The following is a 23,411-nucleotide window of genomic DNA, read 5'->3' as shown; positions in this document are numbered from 1 at the left end:
AACACCACACTGGTTAACAAAACTCCACTTTCCAGTTTGACAGGTTAAATAGGTGAGATGAAATAATTGGATATTGTATCATATTTCCAGAATAGGAGGTAGAGAGAGGGGACTTCTTCACTAGGAAGCACTGAATGCTCTGATACAGGGCAGTTCAGCTGTGCTAGATGTGAAATAAGAAATAAAGTCCTAAATAAAGGGTTGCCCCAGTGAATGGAGAAACACAGAGTAGTAGTTTACATTAGAAAGGTGTATCTGTCTTTGTAATATAGTCATTTAAACTAAACATTGAGCCAACTGACTGCTAATTTTGTAAAGAATATATGTAGTAAATAGCTTTGGTCAGTCAACAAGATTGGTCACATCAGTGTAAGTTTTTATTATTTATTGATAAAATCTCTGATAAGTTGCAGTTTTAAAGCACGGACTGTGTTCTGTGAACCCATTTATTTGTTTAGAAAGATGTGTTACCTGACTTGTGTCTGTTGGATACATCGTAATTCATGGCATCTCATTGTCTAGGCTGTGTAGAACAGCTTTTTTTGATCTTTGAACATAAATCATATCAATTGTTCAAACAAATTACTAGACACATCTGCTCGTTTACTTTTGCTTGCAACCTGCAACATCCTCTCAAAACATTAGCAAATACAGAAGCAGACCTCTAATAGTACCATAGGTTCTTGAAACTGGAAGCTGAGTCCCTTTCTACTGTAAGGGAAAGGTAACTCCTTAGGATCACCTGTTACAGCTCACTCTACCTGGAGGCTGTTTTTGCATTTTGGGTTCCTAATCCTGCACATTCAAGGTGCACTAATTCCTTGGAATCAAATCAGTAACAGCACAAGAATTATGATTATGGTTTAAAGCCCTCTACAATTAACATGTTAAACCAATATATCGAATATATATGTACGTACAACTACATGTTTTAATGACAGCCCAATATTTAGTTTTAAATGCAGTGCTAATACCACATTTACTGCCAAGCTAAATCAGTTTAAATACTACTGGTAACTCACAGCAGGTTTCGTTTAAACCAAATAGTAAGAGAAGCAATGCTAACTGGTACTAAATTACTGTGTTGCTACTGTTGAGCTACAGAATCTCTGGCATGAGCTGATATAGCGTCTCTAGGGCACTGCAGTGTAGCACACCTATTTGTCAGAAACATCTACTGAGAGGCAAAAGGAGGAGCAAAGGCATAGGCACTGGAACATGACATGTTGGCAACACATGGGAATCAGTAGGGGTTAGTACCTGAATTGTTTTACAATACTGCAAAGACTTTTGTACAGAACTATATACATGCTCCGGATCACACGTAGAACTGTGTAGAAGCAGTAAAAACTGCAAACTAGTCTGGCACCACTGCACTCTGCCCTGAATAAAGGGCAATGCACAGCCTTGATGCCCATGGCACAAACTATAGCTGTGACTCAGTTCCAGTTTGGTCCTTCCTTTCCCCTGACTCTACATATGATGTAATCTGTACCAGCCCTTTTCCTGGTACATGTTACTTCTCCGTCCACCCTTGTTCAGCTGTGCTGACAGCACATCAGGAGGCAGAGGCAACACTCCATGGACTCCCTCCCACACAGAAAGGAGTAGCAGCAGCTCTCTGCCCTGCAGCCTTGGGATCTGCAGCACAGGTGAACTTGAAGTTACAGGACAAACTGGATATTTTTTTGTGGAGGCTGGCAAGCACTTGTGTTTTGAAGCTGAGGAGAAAAAGTGCATAAGAGAGGAAAGCTCTAAAGTAAAATGGCTTCTTCAAGCTCTTAATGTTTTGATTTTATTTTTCTTAGAGCAACTTCTCCGACCAATCATTTTATTTACACTTTCGTTGCTCAGCTCTTAATACTCACGAATTTTACTGTCCTTTCACACTCAGTAATAATCACACACAATTTACAATGCAAAGTGCTATTCAATGAAAGCCAAGTAATTTTAACAGGTCTCAAGTTTTCCATCCTGACTGCAGCCCTGGACAACAATGGCGGAAAATATTTTGCTCAGAGAACTGTTTATCCCTGTGCATTATCAGCATTTCCCAGGGCTCTAAATTGTATTCAGTAGCTTTTCGTGGCCTCAGGAGTAAAATACTCATGTGCTAAGTCCTATTCTCTATGCAAGAACACACAATCTCCATGTCAAAGTTCACATTTTAGAGCTGCTTGAAGCATCTGAAAAAAGATAAAAGGAAAACTACAATGTGCAGCCCAACAGTGGCAAAGTTCTTTCTGAACTGTTTATCTTTCTGGTTAAATGAATGTGAATTCTATGTAAACTAATCTCCACTGCTAAATTTAGCTCTGATCATACCATCTCTTGAATAAATAATATTTATGATCAAATAAATGGACAAAGTGGGTGTGCATTGTGGCAGCCAAACAGAATGCAGTTTCAATAAAGTTATCTGGAGTAGGGAAGGGAAAAAAAGTAATTGAAAACTTGTGCTTACTACAACTCGGTGTTTCTCCTTCCTTGATAAGGAGGTTGTCAAAACAGGTAATTATGGGAATGCTAGAAATAGTCTGAAAGAAGACGGGAGCTGTCACAAAAAGTTTCTTCTTTTAACATATCACCTTCTATCCAACTGTGCAATTCAGAAGTGACTGAAATCTATTACAGTATAAAAAGTACATAATGCATGAGGGAAGCAGCAATTTACTGTTGTTTTCTATTACAAACTATTTTCAGTCTCTTGACACTAACTAAAGGAACATCAATTCTACCTTGGTTCCCATGAAATATTAACATATCTACACATGCATACAAAACAGTAGTGACACTTCAATTCAGACAAAGTATTTGCAGCTGCCTGTGTGCACTACAGAGAAAGTGGCATCCACCCAAACAGGGAAGAGACTTCCAGTACAAAGATCTGTGTTAACAGAGTAGTATTGCTATATGTGCACAGCTTACAAGTGCAGGATATGACACTGGCAGGTTCAGAGATAAACAATCTATTTCCATACCAGTTTATCTAGACACTGCCATGAATGCCTTCTCTGGTTTTATCTCATGTATTTTCTGGCCCCCTAACTTTATTTCTATCTCTGTTCTACAGTAAAGGCCATAAACAATGTCAGATTGCTCAAATACTACTGAACTTCAGGACTGTCAGAAAAAGTGCGTAGCTACAAGTGGAAAAAACAAAATAGATTTCTAAATGCATCAATGTATTTCATGCTACAGACAGAAGGATTCTTATAAGCCCCTGTGAACATGATGCCCTTGAAATCAGAAATCCAAAAGAATTCAGAAGAGTTAGCACAGAAAGGCTTTAAAATGCACTATGTGCCTGATATTTTTACAGTTTGCTACACCTTCCAAAATTCCAGATTTAGAAAATGAAGACACCACACCATGCGTCTTAGATACAAGATACCCAACCCAGGTTTGGTATGACTCCCAGTACCTACTGGGAGGAAAGCCTAGCTGTGTGTTATGTATGGATTCATAGCATGAATCCCGAAGATGGGAGATGAGAAGAGAGGCAGAATCATGGGATCACAGCAGAGAGGTAGATACTGTACTGAAACAAGCACCATAACTAAAGCTTGTAAGTATCTTATGCACCCAGACACAAACTCAGTTAGGCACCAACAGAAAACAACATATTTCGCATTTTAAATTTAATTACATAATACTTTCTGTACTTTTAAGTATTTTTTTTTTAATTTAAAAAAAAAAGATGCAGCTGTGGCCTAGAATGAAAACAGGAGACACAGAACACAGCAAAGTTTGTGAATGCGGAGATGCCTATCAACAAAGTGCTGAGAAGTCTCAATGTTCTTAGCAGAACTTCACTTGAGATTCATGAAGGCTCATAGAATGAGTGAGATACACCTACAGTGGTCCTATAGGTGTTTCACTGTCTAGCACCTTCTGAATTGGCAAGTTCCAGTTTGGTGATGGAATAGCAACATAAGACAAAAAAAAAAGGTCCTGAAGAAAAGGATTTTCCCTGTCTTCCAGGAGAATTTCTTCTCTGCTTTGCAATGAAGATGTGAAAAATCAAAATATAAAGATGCCATGTTTTAACTGAGGAGTGAAATCTGAAGCTGAGAGGAAGACTGGGAGGTAGTATGTATAAGACAGAATGTTTACATTTATCTAACAATATACTTGATAAGATATACTGAACGTTGACTATGAGTTGAAGACTGAAAGGGAATAGTCCCTTAAAGAAATAATTTGCATGAATGAAATATTACTCCCATAAAACAGCTGCTTTGGTTAATCAATTCTGACAGCATTAATACTTATCAAGTAAACCAATTTGTATGTAAAGTGATAAATTAAATCTGCTTTCACAGAATAGCATTTGCTTAAATATATATTAACTGTATCTTTTAAAACATTTTACTTAATTGAAAACTGTAAGCTCTCTAGACAAGGTCACATTTCCTATTTCCCCCAAAACATGGTACATACATCTAATTTCTTACATACAAAATAAAACAAATGCAATAGTCTACTTAATTATTCATCATTTGTCAAACTGGTTACAACGTACTGCTGCACAGGAACTAAAGTCAAGTTTTCCTCAGCCAACCATATATGACCATGCACCTTATATATATAAAGAGACAGATAACAGAATGCTTTAGTAATGTAAAAACAGACATAGACAAGCTCAGACCTCACCTGTTATAAAGCAGTGTGTATGTGTGCATGTATGTGTACACACACATAGATGATTACACTGCGTGCAGATATGATCCAAAATTCTCTGTCAAGATGGGTGTGATGGTTTGGGTATTACCTGCCCCCCAACTCTTAAGAAATCACCCAGACTAGACTCAGCCAAACTGGAAATTAAGGAATGAAGCTATATTTACAGCTTAGCACAACATACAGGCATATATACACAAATATAAGCAGTTATATACAAGTTAAAAAGTAAGACAGAAACACAACATCCCTCCCAGAAACCAAAGTACCCAGGAGGGGCTCCCAACCACCTTTCGACCTCCTTTCCACCCCTCGACCTTATCCCAGACTTTGCCTTATGTTCAAGGTGAGTTTGGAGGATCGCCCAGGGGGTTTAGAAAGCAGAAAGATTAGTTACACAGACAGCAGGTTAGGGAGAAAAGTGCAGGCAGCCAGAGACACACAGCAACTGTGTTATCTATGTTTATGTTCTTGTTTTCATACATCTCAGCAAGCCTATGAGTGAAGTATTCATCACCATTGTTTCCTTTTCACAGCCTATAATATAATCCTTCTCACAAAAGTATTCCAGCTAGCTTCAAACTAGCAAAATGGACTTCTCAGTTACCATACAAACAGAATGTGTTTAAGCACAAGATAAGAAACAACTTGATCTGAATTAATTTGCAAAGTTATCATCTTTATGATAACTGAGTTGAGACTTGGCCTATTTAAAGCTGTAATAAAACCAAAAGGCAACTATCTTCAGTATCCCAGAAACTGACTGTTAACAGCTAAGGCTGCCAACATACCTTACATTACTGGTCAGATTATACATAACCAAAGCTATGAGAAGCATTTTTGGTTATGACTGGCTCAGTACAAAGAAGTCTAAGTGATTTCCTCCAGAAATGAGGGAAAAGTGGTGGGAGCACAGGGAGGAAGTAAGCTGGTAAGTATGTGAAACACTTAAAAATGAAAAAGTTGTCTTGTGAATTAATTAGATATTCTTCCATTTAAAAAGAAATAAATAAAAAGAAAAGATAGAATGCAATTCCTTCTGTTAGAAAATGAAAACTTTATAATGGAAAAAAAAAAAATTTCACAGATTGACAGACTGCAATGGATTGAAAGAGACCCTCAAAGGTCACCTTGCCCAACCCTGCCTGCAGTGAGCAGGGACACCACCAACTAGATCAGTCTGCCCAGGGCCAAGTCCGATAAAGTGCAATTGGACTTGTCCAGTCAAATCTGATCAAGGCCAGGTCAAGTCCAATCTTGAATCTTTACAGTGATGGGGCCTCAATCGCATCCCTAGGCAACATATTCCAGTATTTTACCACTCTCATTGTAAAGAAGTTCCTCCTCATGTCCAAGCTAAGTCTTATTCTGCTCCAATTTAAAACCACTGCCCCTTGTCCTGTTGCTAGATGCCCTTCTAAACAGTTCTTCCCTACCCTTCCTGTAGGCCCCCTTCACATACTGAAACACATCTATAAGGTCTCCCCAGAGCCTTCTTTCTCCAGGCTAAACAGTCCAAATTCTTTCAGCCTGTCTGTAAAAATGTGCCCCAGACCTCTGATCATCTTCGGGGCTTTCCCCTGGACCTGCTCCAGCAGGTTCATGTGTCTCGTGTTGGGGATTCCACAGCTGAACACAATACTCCAAATGAGGTCTAATCACCTCTCTCAATTTGCTGGGCACACTTGTTTGGTGCAGCCCAGGATGCAATTTGCCTTCTGGACTGCAAGTGCCCATTGTTGGCTTGTATCCAGCTTCTCATCCATCAGTACTCCTGGTGGACCTGCTCCATCGGGTTCATGTCCTTCCTGTATTGAGCGCTCCAGACTTGGATGCAGTGCTCTGGAATACTGCAGTCTCACAAGAGCAGACCAAAGTGGCAGAACGACCTCTCTGGATCTGCTGGCCACACATCTTTTGACGCAGCCCAGGATGTGATTGGTCTTCTGGGCTGCAAGCACACACTGTCTGCTCATGTCCATATTTGCATTTGTTTTTCTTTTTCCCAAGTGTTAGATATCTAGTCTGTGCATAACTGCATCAATTAGGCAAGCAGCATACAAAATACTCCTCCAAAAGTGACAAATTACTGAACAGCTGTGACCACTAAAAATTAATTACTTAATGCAATTTAATTACAGCAATTGAAAAACCAAGTACACTTCCTCTCTCTCACCTCAATGGTGGGTGGATCACTTCTTTTTTTTCTTATCCATGCTGCAAAAGAAATAAAAATACAATTTCAAAGGTCACAGACAGTATTAAAAGTCAAAATTATGATGCACTGGTAGCAGAAGTAAATATTTATACAAAGATTTGCAATATATTTTGCCACCACCTGGTAAACCATACAATTTTGCAAAAATATAAAGACTAATGGCTAGTTCCCTCCAGCTCAGTCAATTCACACTGGCAAAGACAGAAGAGGAATTAAAGCAATGGCAGTGACAAGTATTCTGTTGCTCAGGTTTTCCATGATGAACCAAAATCAATAGACTTCTGCCAACCCCTGCTGCAAACACTGATGGTTAGTGTAGGACTGACTGAAGGTACTAATCCAAAGCAACCTCACTGGGACAGAGAAGTGGCATTCCATCAGGTCTTGCTTGATTTATTTGATGAATTATTAGAGACAGCTCCAACTATTACAGGCATTATGTAGACAAACAAATTGCCTGACTGGACAAGGCAATAATCCATTGCTCTTTACAAGTAGCACTACCATACCATTTTTTCATACCTAATTGGTAGGTACTGGATTGTGTATTTTGTAGACATTCGTCTTTTCCGCTTGTTTTTCAAATAATCAAGTGGCCAAATGCATGTGACCAATAACAAACAGAAGGACAAACATAAGGAAAACCAGTTCCAAACGCTGAGACATGGCAAAATGTTCTTTTGTGTGGATAATTAAGACTTTTGCTACTATGCTGAAAAGTTAGAGCAAAAATGACATTTTTGTTATCTCCCAGTAAAATTATTGGTCTGATCTGTTTACAAAGTTTCAGAAGTGCATTAAGAAGGAGTTATTCCAAAATTTAATTTTCTAGTACCATCTGTGCAGTATTTTGAGGGGAACTACAGAATTAGTCAGACAGCAAATACAAAACACTAAAAGCTGCACAGAGTCCTAATGTCACCTCACTAATGAACAGCATTTGAATGCATGCTCTTGGAGAAACGATTAACCTTCCTTCTTGCAAATAAACGTCAGGACAATAATTCTTTTTCAGTTTAACCCTAAATAAAAATTATTGACACACAGGTTGGATATAATTTTCCAAATTACTACAGGTAAATTCATTTTAACTTTGCTAACAAGCTTCATTATAAAATCATTATTTAATGAAAGATTCTCTCACTGTCGTGTAGCTGAGGGAGAAATACAATAACAAAATATACTAAAAGCTCTTTACTGCCATAAGATGAAGTTACTTAGTCATAATATATATTCCCTCTGTAGAAACCCATTTCTGAAGAACTCTACATAAAGCACAGCTCAAGATGCAAATACAAGAATAAAAGCAATGAAAACATCACCTGATTTGAGCTTGTTTTAATATCATACTTTAGCATTGGTTTTCAGAAACAATGCATTTTCCTAACAATTCACCTGACCACTACTCAGACTTTGTGAAGAAGAATGGAAAGACTCTAATATTAACCATCATGGAATTTTAGGTGGTTCCCTTTTAGACAAAATTTGTAAAGTCTTTCAATGTTTTTAAATTTATCAACAATAAATTGCACATCAAATACAAGCTTCAAAAGAAAGCAGCAACACCTCATAACTCAGGCATAGCACAAATTCACAGTAACAAATAAAGGAAGAATGAATGTATACAAAAGTATAACCAGCAATATACTACCAAGTTATCACTGATTTAACAAAATACAAGTAAATGATACCTTAGTATTACAACATTCAAAAAAACAGTCAGTGATTACAATTTAGCAATGAAAAAACTCTGACACCTTTTTTTGTGCTCTCCTTTACACTTAATCATTGCAAATCTAAGTAAACGAGCATCTGTGTCAGTGACATGGAAAGTGGCATTGGGTGCACCCTCAGCAAGTTTGCTGACAACACCAAGCTGTGTGGTGCAGCTGACATGCTGGAGAAAAGGGATGCCATTCACAGGGACCTGGACAGTCTAGAGGGTTGGGCCCATGTCAATCTCATGAAGTTCAACAAGGTAAAGTGCAAGGTCCTGCACATGGATCATGGCAAATCCCAGCAACAGGCTGTGGGATGAAGGGACTGAACACAGCTCAGTGGAAAGAGGCTTGCAGGTACTGGTGGACGAAGTGTTGAATATGAGCCAGCAGTGTGTGCTTGCAGCCCAGAAAGCCAGTTGCATCCTACGCTGCATCAAAAGAAGTGTGGCCAGCAGGTCAAGTGAGGAGATTCTACCCCTCTACTCTGTTCTTGTGAAAACCCATCCGGAGTACTGTGTTCAGCTCCAGGACATCCAGCACTGGAAACATACGGACCTGCTTGAGCAGGTCAAGTGGAGTACCACAAAGACCATCAAGGAGTTGGAACATATCTTACATGAGAAAGGACTGGGAGAGTTGGAGTTGTTCAGCCTGGAGAAGTGAATGATATACAGAGACCTTGTATCAGCCTTATAGTACTTAAATGGGGACTACAGGAAAGATGAGAAGGGACTCCTCATCAGAGAGTGTAGTGATAGGATGAAATGAGTAGATTTTGATTAGATATAAGAAAGAAATTATTTACTGTGAGGGTAATAACGACACTGGAACAGGCTGGTCAGAGGTATTCCAGATGTTCCCTTCTCAGAAGTGACAGTTACAGCTGCAGTGCTCCCATTTTCTACACTAATAAAACCAAAGCAAAATGCACTCATTGTCAGCCAAGATGTTTTAAAAATGGTAAATTAGAAAAGGTACCATGTTTGTACTAAGTGCAACCAAACCCATGCTTCCCTGCTCCCCATATTTTTGACAAAATGAATCTTTTCCTCCATTTCAAACTACTTATGCTGCTCCTTCTAATTTTATCTGGATGGCACATCTTGCATTCTGTACTCATTATGATGCTACTTTTTTTCTAAAAGAAATTTTAGAAGATAGGTGGACATTTTCCTACCATGAGACCCTCACATTCTTTCATCAGTGCTAATTTGCATTCTTGTTAGTATGCATATGATTTTCATGAACTTCAAGACCCCTACTGGCACGTAACACACCGTAACAAGCAGCAAAGTAAGCATGCAAAATAGAACTCCCATTAATCACTACATGTTACGAGGAAATAAAAAGAGAGAGAGAAGAAGATGGGCAATAGAGTGCTGCATGAAGCAGACAATGTTATGCATCACTGTAGGTGTGTGGAATTACTGATGTCCTCTGAGGAGCATTACTGATGTGTCCTGAGGAGGTAAATTATACATTCTATAGCAGGTGAACATCCAAAACTAACATTACAGAAAGGTTATCTCTTGTGTATATCCATATACAGGGAAAAATATGCATAACCACTTTGTAGTTGAATATAAGAGCCTTAACCTAAACAAAACTTAGTTGTATTGTGCATATGGATTATGTTCTAAATTTAAAACCACAGTAGAAAAGGAAGCACACTTCCAGATTTTTAAAATAAAAAATCAACTTATTTTTTCTGTGTACAAATAGCTAACACTAAGGTTAACACAAGAGATTATGGTCCTATTCTTTTAATATTCAGCAAGTTTCAATTTTACAAAAGCTTTAATGGACAGTCAGAACTTCCGTAAAATTCACAGGTCTGAGAATGTAGAAAATCTAATCCTGTGAAGCACATTAACATCTTCAGGAGAAAAATTTGAGGCAAACTCTTAAGGAGTAAGTCCAGACCTGTATTCAGTAAACTCTCAGGACTAATACACAAACATCCTTTCCAGAGTCTAAGAAAAACCTTGCAAAGATAGAATCTGTAATGGATGACTAGTTTACCTGACTGCATTATACCTTTCTACTTAGTCTTGGTCATCATATTACATATTTACAACTTGATAAACACAGCACCAAAACTAGCTCCTTAGTTTACCACCTCTCCAGGCTGAATGGCTTAGGTGTACAATAAGATTTAACTCAGACGCTATTCAAATTTTAGTACAGCTTGCTTCCAGTGTTCAGACAATGCCTTGTCCCTGGTTTTGTGCAAGTTCCCCTCAGATAACTCATGCCCTTATGTATTTCCAGGGAGGTATCTTTATTTGTTTTGGTCACAAGGGTTTTTTCCTAATCACACAGTGTGATGCCAGAAAACACAGATAGAGAAAGGGTGAGGGGATGACTGCTTTTAAATCAAGTAGTCATTAAGGATTATCTACAAGTGAAAAAAAAAATGAGCCCTGTCAGAACAAAGACAGCGCAGGTGAAAGCAACTCTCTGTAGCGCCCAAGAAAGCGGTAAGGAAATAAGGCAATAGTCCTTAAAGTGAAAAGCCTGAGAAGGCTGTGCAATGAGAATGTTATTGCTGAACCAGACAAAACTAAAGCAGAGAGGCTGCAGACATCGGCATGTGTACACAGGATTTGGAAAGAAGGCCCCTGGAAATGTAAGCATGTACCCAGTACAGAGGGTTTAGAACACTAAAAAAAAATCATGCTTTCAAGGGGAAAGAGAAAACAGAAATAAGATGTATTTACACAGATTTCTAACCCCAAATTCATCTTTTACTGTTCACAGAAAATAGGGAGCATTTTAGAAATCCTTTTGCAATGTCTCAGACTACCTGCTGGAATGATCAGCATCCATGACAGCACAAGTTATGAAGTGAAGAACTGTGGAAAGAATGCATTCGAAAATTTTCAAGAGTCTGGAGAAAGGATCTAGAATGAAAGTTTAGTACTGGTCTTGGGGCATGAGAAACTTCTAAATCAGCATTAAAAAGGGAAAAATAGAAACAGAATTGTAAGAAGCCTTTCAGCAAATTGTGTCTAAGACCCTTCCATTAAACTGTTCCCACTCAGATAACTGGCCTTATTTGAACACTCTACTCTTCCACTCTTCATTTCTTGCAGATGGAGATTTTTCATTTAACTTAAGGCAGAAAGCAAGTAGTGATGAACTGAAATCAAGAGTATCTCACATCCCTAATTCACCCCCCTCAACACAAAGGAAAGGCACAGTATGACAACCTCTATACCCACATCAGAACCACCAGTTTTGGCTTTTCAAAATTACATTACATTTCCACAAACCTATTTATAATGTTTAAATTGGCAAAGGACAGAAGAACACAGTTTAGCTTTTTGCTGTAGTTCCTATACTTCACCTGACAGAAACATGAACTACACACCTCTTCTGCTTGAGGAATGCAAAGGGGAAACAAGATGTATGTACCTTTTCTTTAATTTGCTACAGAAAATCAATACTTAAGAAAAACCTGTTATCTAGCTGCATGTTGTAACCTTTCATTTTCTCTATGATTCACAGATTCATAGAATGGTTTAGGTTGGAAGGCACCTTAAAGATCACCCAGTTCCAATGCCCCTGGGCTTGGGCAGGAGACCTTCTACTGGAAAAGGTTGCTCAAGGGCTCATGCAACCTGGCCTTGAAAACCTCCAGTGAGGAGGCAATCATTACGTCTCCAGGCAACCTGTCTCAGTGTAGCTCACTGTAAAGAATTCTACCCTCCTCTCATTCTATCACTACAAACTCTTGCAAAAAGGTCCCTTGGCAGCTTTCATCTGGACCTCCTGCAGTTACTGGAAGGGTGCTATAAGGTCTCCTCAGAGCCTTCTTTTCTATAGGCTGAACAGCTCAAACTCTCTCAGACATAATCTAAGGATTTTCTTCCATAAATTCTTTTAATTGCTTTTTGAAGTCATGCAAACTTCCAGCAAGCAGAATACTCAATGACAAGCAAATCTACAGTTCAGCTATACACTCTTTGAAATTTGTTTGCTTTAAACCTACCACTTTTGAGAGATGTCTAGATACCACTCTCCTCAAAAGCATGCTGAATGACAGGTATGCTTTATCTGCTATTTTAGGAATTCTTGGATTTTAATCTACATTTAAGCCTACATTTGTCTTGAGCTGTTACAGCCTAGAGGATCAACTTACATTCCCTCTCTGCTTTCTCTCTTTCTCCAAGGGCTGACAGAAAATCCTGAGGAACTTCTCTAGCTCCCCTAAATTTCCTTCTTTTTCAGAATAAATTTCCATCACTAGCAGTGGGGGAAAATGGTTAACTATAAACAGGTTCTCCAACTCCACACAAGATTGTAGGGAATATTACAGAAAGATAAATAGCATCATAATAAAAGAAACCAAAACACCAAACAAGTCACCACTGTGCCATCGTGATTCAGCTGATCTGTGAATAAACACTGCAGTGAAGGCATAATTACAAAGTTCAACACAGTTAGTTCTGGTTATGTTATCAGATCCCCCTCAGGCACAAATATTTTCACATTTAATTAGAAAAAGTCACGATCATACAGGCTTTATTTACAATGTTATTAAGTACTGAGTTCCCAAACATAATTATCCTAGTCATAAAGTAGTTGCTTTAAGAATTACTAGTAATCATGTAGTTGAACAAATGCTTCTATTACTAAAAGTGAAAGATAAGAGATAACCTATTCACATAGTCAGGCTTTTCATTAAAAATACCAAATCTAGATTCAATGGCAAAATTATCCTGAAATAAATAGAACTATCCAGGATTTACCTTCCCATTCTGTTGGAAAGTCACCCGTTTGATACTGATATGGTTCACGATTTATTGCTTCTACAAATCTTCTTTCTGGTATAATCTGCCCTATTAAAAAAAACCAAACAATTAAATTTAAAATGATGATTACATTACTGTTTCAACTGCAGATCATGCAGTAACATCTAGAGGATAAAAATGAAGAATTTAAATACTGAAAACATTATTGCTATCTAGACGTCATTTGAAATGCTGTTTCAGCACCTTCAACAAAAGCTTGCATATTCTACAGTTGACTTGGATTACAAATACATTTCAACCCAAGTTTCAACCTTTCCCTCGCATCCTGAGTTAACAGTCTGCCCTCATGAGTGCCCTGCACTCTACACAGATGAGAGAAGTAACACCAAAAAAAAACCCAAACCAAAACCAGATTGAGATAAGGTATCTATTGAGATAATACAATGCACAATTACCGTAGCCTGTCTGCAGAAAATGGGCAGCAAAATGAAGAAACAGCAGCAGAAGCTAGCCATGCAATGGTTCCCCCCACCCAAGCCTGAAGTCAGAAGACCAACACCCCAAACCCCAGAAACTGTAAGCAGCAACTGGAACAGGAAGCCTCTCATGCTACAACTTGAACTTTAAGTTCCATGATACTGTGCTCTGCCAGCACTTTAAGTTTGAAGCTGGCACAATGGCAGCATGCTGCTCAACACACATCAGTACATTCAACTCAGTCCATGACATCTCCCTTTATGAATGCTTCTCTGATGAACTGTCAGTTTTCCATCAACTGTTTTCTTCTTCACCTGGGTATCTTCCTCACTATTGCTGAAATCTGATGCTGCTTGAGTTCAAAAGACAGCAGTGCAAGTTTGCTGTTTAGCTCTGCAAAGTGGTCTGGCCACATCACCTTCAACTGCTGGCAACTTCTCTGTGCACATGAGACTTTTCACATATGTCCTTCTACATTAACATGCCCGCCCCCACTCCCACATCCTCTAAAGTTGGTATATTACACATTCAGTGTATTAAAAGTGAAGACATTACGGAGAATACAGATCCACATCCCACTCACTGATTCTGCTGCTGCCAAGGAGGAAGAATTAAGGTTCAAACAGTGATGCAGCACACAGCAGACTGGCTGTCAGACATCATGCTATTGTACAGAGAAAGAGTTGGACAGGCATCCTGGGAGGAGTATAGAGACATTGTCCAGTTGTGTGCTTACAAGGTTGGGAAGGCCAAGGCACAGCTGGAACCGAACTTGGCAAAGGATGAAAGAAAAATATGAACGGTTTCTATAGGTACATTAATCAGAAAAGAAAGGTTAAAGAAAGCATAACCCCCTGTCGGGCAACAGTGGTGAACCAGTAACAATGGACAAGAGGAAGGCTGAGATTCTCAACAACTTTTTTTGTCTCCATCTCCATTGGCAACCTCTCCTCTCATGGCTCTCATGCTGATGGCTCCCAAATTGGAAACCAGGGAGACAAAGTCTCTCCCACTGTAAGTGAAGACAAGGTGTGTGATCAGCTAGGAACCTGAAGATACATGAGTCTATGGGATGTGATGAAATGTATCCTAGAGTCCTCAGGGAATTAGCTGATGTAGCTGCCAAGCCACTCTCCACAGTATTTGAAAAGCCCTGGCAGTCAGGTGAAGTCCCTGGTGACTGGAAGAAAGGCAACATTACACCCATTTTTAAAGAGGGTAGAGAGGAGGACCCTGGGAACTACTGACCTATTAGCCTCACCTCTGTGCCCGAGAACGTCACAGAACAGATCCTCTTAGATGCCATGCTAAAGCACATGGAGGACAGAGAGGTCATTCAAGACAGCCAGCATGGCCTTATTAGGGACAAATCCTGCCAACCAACCTAGTGGCTTTCTATGATAAAGTGACTATGTCAGTGGATGAGGGACAACCTATGGATGTGATCTATCTGGATTTCTGCAAGGCCTTTGACACAGTCGCATACATCCTACTTACTAAGCTGGAGAGATACGGATTTGATGGGTGGACTGTTCAGTGGATAAGGAATTGGCTGGATGGTTGCATCCAAATGATGGTGGTCAACGGCTTGCAGTCTAGATGGAGACCAGTGACAAGTGGTGTCTCGCAGGGGTCCATACGGGGACCTGTGCTGTTTAATGCTTTTATCAACATTGAGATTGAGAGCACCATCAGCAAGTTTGCAAATGACACCAAGCCAAGTTGTGCTCTTGATATGGCAGAGGGACAGGATGTGATTCAGAGGGATCTGGACAAGGTGGAGGCGTGGGCCCTGGTGAACTTCATCAGGGTCAACAAGAGCAAGTGCAGGGCTCTTCACCAAGGACAGAACAATCTTCACTATCAATACAGACTAGGGGATGAGGGAAGCTAGATATGAACAGAGAGTGTGTGCTTGCAGCCCAGAAGGCAAATCATGTCCTGGGCTCCATCAAAAGATGAGTGGCCAGCAGATCCAGAGAGGGGATTCTGCCACTTTGCTCTGGTGAGACCTCATCCAGATCTGAAGCTCTCAACATAAGAAGGACACAGACTTGATGGAGCAGGTCCAGAGGAGGGACACAAAAATGGTCAGGGGGTTAGAGCACCTCTGCTACAAAGACAGGCTGAGGGAGCTGGGGTTGTTCAAATGTGTCCACCTGCCATACATACTGGGTGTGAAGAATCCAGCCAATCACCAGCCGATTCTAGCGTGGGCTTTCCTGTGAGTCAGGACAGGTGTGGAAAAGGCTGCCTTTGCTGTTCCCCCTTCAAGCCCACAAGCTGGGGAAGAAAGCAGTTTTCACACCTTCTTCTGCCATTCAAACCTCCAGAGACAAAGGTCGGGGCGGGGGGAGAAGGGATTTGGAGTGCCCCACAACACGTGTCCAGAGAAGGGCCACGAGGATGATCAGGGGACTGGAGTTCCTCTCCTGTGATGACAGCTGAGAGAGTTGTGGTTGTTCAGTGTGGAGAAGAGAAGGCTCTGAGGAGACCCAATAGTGGCCTTGCAGTACCTGAAGGGGGTCTGTAAGAAGGCTGGAGAGACTGTTTACAAAGGCCTGTAGTCATAGGGTGAGGGGTAATGGCTTCAAATTGGTGAAGAGTAGATTTAGATTGGATGTTAGGAACAGGTTCTTTACCATGAGAGTAGTGGGTCATGGGATCAGGTTATCTGGGGACGTGGTTAGGGCCTCATTCCTGGAGATATTCAAAGTGAGTCTTGACAGGGCTCCAGGCAACTTGATTTAGTGGAGGCTGTCCCTGCTTACTGCAGAGGGGTTGGACTTTGGAGGTCCCTTCAAACCAAGACTGTTCTATGATTCTATCTAAATTTGCTTTTTAAAAATTGGCAGATTTTGTAAAGATATTCAAGTTTTCGATCCTTGACAGGAAACAAAACTTTCCTCAAGCTTTTTTTCCCAGTTTTTTCCCTTCCTGGTGGAAGTCTAACATTTTGAGGGAACAGAGAAACATCTACATCAAATATTTTCTTTTACAATGATGTGATTAATGCAGTTCATTCCTTCGGTATGCACTGAGCAAGTACTTCAAATGAAGTTATTGCAAAACTGGTACCAGTAAGGAGTTAAAAATGCATTGATCTCTGCTTAATAGCTAAACTACATGATACTTGTCATTATTAAGTATTTAATCCAGCACTCAGAACTCAGAAAAGGAACTGCAGCTTCTATACCTTATTTAGGTTTATAAAAAATATTTTTAGCCAAGCAACATTTTTACTGTTTCAGATATGCTACAAGGCAGAGGAAACAGTACAGCATACTCTGATCTCCAAGATTAGCTCTTTTTAAGCAGTGATGAAAATGACACACATTTTACTTGTTTTATAAGCATACAGTTCCTATGAGCTGAAGATACTTTACGTACTTGCTTCTACAGAGCAAAATAAAACTACAGAATTACTTTCTTCCAAACAGATGACTTCCAGAAAGGCTGAAGACCTATATAATTAGGTCTGATCCTATCTAAGCCTCAGAATTAACACTCCTCTCCATTTCTGAAAAGTCATTAGATTTTACTGTTAGCACAGTAAAAAAATCTGTCCATAAATCAAGTCCCACACCAGTAGAACAGCCTGAGCAAACTGACGAGAAAAAGTCAAGAAGATACATCTTCTGGTTGCTATCATGACTTGTGATTGACAGTAATTCTTTATGTATTAATTGCCAAGTAAAGCATTTTTAAGTAATGTAATGTTAAGGAAACATCCTTTTTCATTTTATCCAAGCTTTCATAAGACACATCACATTGTAGGGACAACTCAGAACGTTAGTTCCTAAATACTTTATTTTGAAGAATCTTCACAGTATCACCAGTGGCTTTTGAGCCTCTCTGCATTTGTAATGCACACACAACACTAATTAACTCCAATTGTGATTTTCTTTCTTGTCCCATAGGTTTCTTTTGGCAGACCACCACTGAGAAATAATTGACACAGACTCTTTTACTGAGGATCACACTGGAGCCTCTTTAGATGTAATTAAAACCATTTACAGTTTAAAGAAGTGTTTTATCATACTAAAGATATCAACTATTTCATATTAATTGATTTCCACGTTGTCAAATAAATGCTGTGATCTTTGCTACTGCATCCCAAGAGATTTCACTTGTAAGTGTATGCATACAAAGCAATTATAAATAGTACTGTAAGAACCACTATCCACATTTTTTACTTTCAAATATTCATGTGACCACTGGATCTTAGAATAACAGGAGAAGCATTAATATTTCGAGTTTGGATTATATAAAATACAATACATCCAAACAATAGCAGCTGATAAAACAAAATGCAGACTACTTCAGAAACAAATCGAGTGAGGTAAGAAATATTCAGATAAAACACCTCTTACACAAAACAACGAAGCAGCCAAGATCTGCAACTTTGCAGTAGCTACAAGATGGCAAAACAGTCAAGGAGTCCAAGTAATAGACAGATCTTTCAGCAAGTGATACAGTATCTACACATTTTAGATTTCTACATCTTCTTACTGTATGTACAATAGGCTGCCCAGGGGGGTTGTGGAGTCTTGCTCTCTGGAGATATTCAAGACCCACCTGGATGCATTCCGGTGTGAGCTGGTACAGGTAATCCTGCTCTGGCAGGGGGGTTGGACTGGATGATCTTTCAAGGTCCCTTCCAGCTCCTAATCTATGATTCTGTGTGATTCTGTGATATTTCTTCTAAGCCTTTCTGTCTCAATCTATCTGAAAATCAGTGTATGATGACTGAAGCAAACTTATACAAAAGCCTGAAAATGTTTATTAGACTGCCAACACAAGGAATGGGTAGCCAAATTCAGCAAAGGAAATAGTAAGCACTAAGTTAAGAGGTAGCAAATTAATGAATTCTCTGTTTCTACCCCCCTATCTATAGACTATGAAGTCTAAAACCTAGGTTTTATTTCCACAATAAAACCATGGTTAACTGTAGACACACAGAGATATTACAGAATGAATACATACTTTTTTTTGTTTCTTCCAAGGATGAGGCCCTTTCCTGTGGCCAAAACATCACAGTTGTTTCCTTTGCAGTGACTAAATCTGATATATCCACATTTGCAATAAGAAAAAAAATCCATTTAGGAACCTTCCAGATCAAAATAAGGTTAGATAATTAATAATAAAAATGTGTGTTGTTCTGTAACAAAATTATTATTCTTCTTTCTTAAAACAACATATACCAACTATCTTAAAAATCTCCAGTAGCTCTAAACCAATTTTCACTGTTTACAAAAGTGTTCCTTGAAAAAGATTTCTTTGTTAACCTCCAAACAAGTTTGTCTAATTTGTGTAGATAGAACAAACTATAGTACACATCAGTTAAGAGGAGAAAACGGGAAAAGCAAAAGGGAACTGGATGTTTCTTGTACCTGAACTGAGCAAACGTACCTGCTGGCTACAAAATACCAGCAGGTTTTGCAGCCAGCAGATGGAAACAGGATCACCCACTCAAATTCATACATGCATAATAAAGCAACAGCTCACAATCAAACTGAATGAATCTCAAATATTCATAAGAACTCTGGAGTAGCTTTTGCTTTGCTGATTTTCATGGTCAGTGTGGTAAGCATCCATGGAAGAAACACTGCATTAAAGATATATATATATATATATATATATATTTAATGCACAGGCAGAATGCTTTTAATATAGGAAAATAGACCAAGTAACAGTTGCGCAGATTGCTTCAATTTTATGATTAAACAAGAACTTCTAAAGCCTAACTATTTACTGAAGTGCTAAGTAACTTGAAGAGATTATACTGTACTTCATTTGGTAACAATGCACTATTTCATCATTAGTAAGACAACATAAAATTTACTTACTAGAAACAAAGGTTTTAGATAAAGAAGTTGTTGACAACCTCAGCCTTCTCCACATCACTTTTTGTCAGTTCTCCATCTTGTAAACGTGACCAACATTTATCCTGTGCCTAGCCTGATTTTGTTCCAAATTGTAACTCAAGATGTCAACTTAACAAATGACTCTTGATGTCATCTCAAAAATATATGCTAAACAATGAAGTTTTTGCAAACAAGGCTTAATATCCAACTATTCACTGATCAGCGATTTTCTACAACAACGTATACACACCTGGCAAGCAAACAAAAGCCAAATCAACCTATGTCCAGAAGGAAGATTATACATTACTGCTTGAAATAAGAGCCACATTCTGTTTCTAAGATAAATGTAATTTCCTTAGTGCAGGGAAATTATTTATATACATACATAATAGGAAAACCTGCTCATTATCATTCTTGCTGTATTCATGTATGACTGTAAGGAAATTAAACAAACACCTTACCCTACGAGATTACTATTTTTTTCATGATTTCATATACCAGTTTCCATATTCTGTCTGCCAACCAGAATGATTTTGACACTATTACCTTCTTTATTTCCCTGGAATGATACATTCTGCATTTTGCTTACAGAATAAGTTTATCCCTCAGCCCTCTGAGAAGACAATCCAGGTTTATACACTGCCAGATATCCAGAGTGTACCAGCTACAACTGGATTCTGTTTTGCAGTTTAAAGCAGTTATTCATATTAAAATGTTTCACTTGGATACAAGTAGCTCCCACTTAAAAGGCCAATGCTTGTGTAAGTCATTAATCCACATTAACCACATTTTAGCTTAGGCAACCCATTGCATGCATCCAGTCACTGATACACTGAGTGTACATACATATATAAATCTTCTATGACCCATTGCCTCATTGTGCTTTCAGAAAGGAAAGGAAAAATATTACAATAAGGTAATGCGTATTGTATAGATAACTGTGATGTTTAAATGAAAATTATTCATCCAAACTGCTGACAGGAAAAACATGGCATAGAGCAATGAGATTCTAGATAAATACCTACACAGTCAGATGAGAAGGACTGAGGGGTCAGGGCAAGCATGAAAGTAAAGAAGGGGAGGGAAAAAAGAGAGAGTGTTTAAAAATGTGTTTACTACAGTTAAAACACGAATAATCTGTTTTAAAAGAAAAATATAGGCTTGGGAGGGGGGTTGTATGCTTTTTCTCTCCTACTAGTACATCTATCCTATTTTTCTGAAGACCAGTACCTCCATAACCTAGGGATCTAACCTGCACATGTCAAGGATGACAATTACTATGAAAATTTGTCTAGAAGCTGTTTTTTTTAACAGAAAAAATATACACAAGAATCTGAGTTACATAGCTTAATGATACACCAAGCTGCAATTTCTGAAGCTGGCACCCAGAAGTAATTTTAAATTCTTTACTGGAGAATGAAGGCATTCAAAATACAGGTGCCCACTTTCTCTTTCAGAGTGGTGACCTCAAATTATAAACCATGTTTCTATCTAATTAGCCCAACTGCCATAAATTCTACAGTTTGTATCAGAACTACGACCAATTGCATTTAAATGTCTCTTCACTGCTTGCTTAAGCATGAACAAGTTGGTGGGTTTTTTTTCCCAAATCAAAGCAACCTTTGCTGTGGAGAGATCAGATTAAAAAAAAAAATATTCTGCAATAGATTATATTTTCAATAATATACTTCTGTTCTACAAACATTGACCAAAAGTCCATGAGAATATTCCAGAAAATCATTAATGGAAGCAACATTTTTCACTTGGGTCTTGGCAAGAGTTAGAACCTGCAAAGAACAACATGACATTGAGTTTTTTACTGAGTTTAGAGTTATCGAGCCACAGTCTGAAACACAGTTTGAAATATTAGTACAAAAAACAACCCAGGGCACCATCCAGATTACTCAGAGTGAAACTTCTACAAGCTTGCAAAATATTCAGTGCAAACCATGCACTGTGTGTGCCAGCACAACCTCAGAGATGAAAGTTTAAAAATAAATTTATACACACATGTATCTCTTTAAATGCATCAGTAACATAACAAAACCATTTAAAGCCTAGCAGAGAATAACTTCTTTGGTATACAGCCAGATGTGAAAGCAAGCTTAGCAAAATGTCTGATTAAAACATTTGCATACAGAAGCAGAAGAGCTGTGCTTTGTGGTTGTCCATCTCCAAGATAGATTTCACAGACTAATTCTGACCACTCCTTCCATTGCTGTCGAATACTGCTTTGAAATCTTTCTGCCCAGCAATCAGGAATCTGTTATCAGACAGCCCTGAAATACAGGTGTTTGGATTGAGCTCCAAGTTTTTAGGAGAACAGGAGCTATTTTTTTCAGGATAAATTCATGAAAGCCATCTTATGGGGTCTAGGCGCTAGTCTGAAGATGTGGCGCCAGTTCCTCTAGATGCATCTAAATTAACATGGGAGTAGTTAGTACACTGGATCTTGTGTAACATGAGTGAATTAATTAACATACTGCTATAATGGACTGCTGGGTTGAGTTTGTCCACAGTTTACATAGTCCATGTCTATTTGTCCAGAATTCTGACTTTTATTTAGAAATAATCTCTTCCATCACTGCTCTTAAGGATGTGGATGCCATCACTGTTTCTGAAGATGTGTACCACTACAAATGCTTTGCTAAGACCTTAGAAATCTAGGCCACAGACAGCCATCAAAACATACTGTTTGTTATCTTCCACAGTCTGTGCTGCTGGAAAGAAAAAAAAACACCACCAAAACAACAACAACAACAAAAAAAAACCCACAACCCAACAAAACAAACCCCACACATCACCACCAAAAACCCCACAAAAAACACAGACACTTTTCTTAAAGACAGGTAGTTAATTATCAACAAGAAAGATACAAAGCCCCTTCTGATATTTTGCCAGAGCATACAGGGATAAACAGTTTATAAGACAAATGAAAATACTGATTTTGAGACATGACAAATTCCTTTCAAGCAGCAAGACTAAATCTAGCCTTAAACATACAGGACAAGGAAACCACAGAGTTGCCGGGGTCCAAATGAGAATATACAGTATCTTCTCTACAGCCAAATATGGGAACTAATACTAAATCCCTCTCACTGCTCCTCACAAAATTCCCCTCAAAACACTTAGCTCTACGGTGAGTAAAGGCAGTGAATAAAACAAATTTCAAATACGCTTCCTTGTAAATATTATAGCTGGGTAAGCAGACAAACGCTTGAAACTTGAAGTATCTCTGCAACATGCAAACAGACCATAATACTCCATGTCACAATGGAAGTAAGACAATAATTACAAATCTCTACTTCAGACTGATAAGGGAGATAATAGGAAGTCTGAATAACTGTATTAAATACTTGGTTCAGATACTCCACATTATTTCACAGAAAGATTTAACCCCAGTGAATACACACACATTAAGTACAGCTCACACATATGGAGAAATACTTTATCTTCACAAAGACAACAAAACCCACAATTATTCTATTTTGAATGTGTTATTTCTTAAATAACACATCAAGAACTACACATGGTGCCAATATCCATCCTAGTAAAATTTTGTTTCCAGGCAAGCACACCCTGTTAGGAAACATCTCAAAGTTGGTTTTATTCACAATATAAGGCAGCTAATGATTAAGTGGATGGTTTCAGAATTTCTACATGTGCAAATGAGCCCTGAGAAGTGGTT

The 23,411-nt window shown here is 38.7% G+C and overlaps 1 protein-coding gene across 1 annotated transcript in view; it reads right to left on the bottom strand.

Annotated features, from left to right (window-relative positions):
- Positions 1–23,411, bottom strand: part of NDUFAF2 (NADH:ubiquinone oxidoreductase complex assembly factor 2) — a 75,042-nt gene that overhangs the window by 6,231 nt on the left and 45,400 nt on the right. Inside the window, exons 2-3 of the mRNA XM_064140821.1 lie at positions 13,377–13,466; positions 6,860–6,900 (exon numbers count right to left, since the gene is read on the bottom strand). Of these exons, the coding sequence (XP_063996891.1) occupies positions 6,860–6,900; positions 13,377–13,466 (131 nt within the window). The remainder of the gene's footprint in view (positions 1–6,859; positions 6,901–13,376; positions 13,467–23,411) is intronic.

Source organism: Pogoniulus pusillus, chromosome Z (assembly GCF_015220805.1).
Source record: "Pogoniulus pusillus isolate bPogPus1 chromosome Z, bPogPus1.pri, whole genome shotgun sequence".
NCBI lineage: Eukaryota > Metazoa > Chordata > Aves > Piciformes > Lybiidae > Pogoniulus > Pogoniulus pusillus.
Note: the sequence above shows the minus strand (reverse complement) of the source record. Positions and strands in the feature narration are given on the sequence as shown.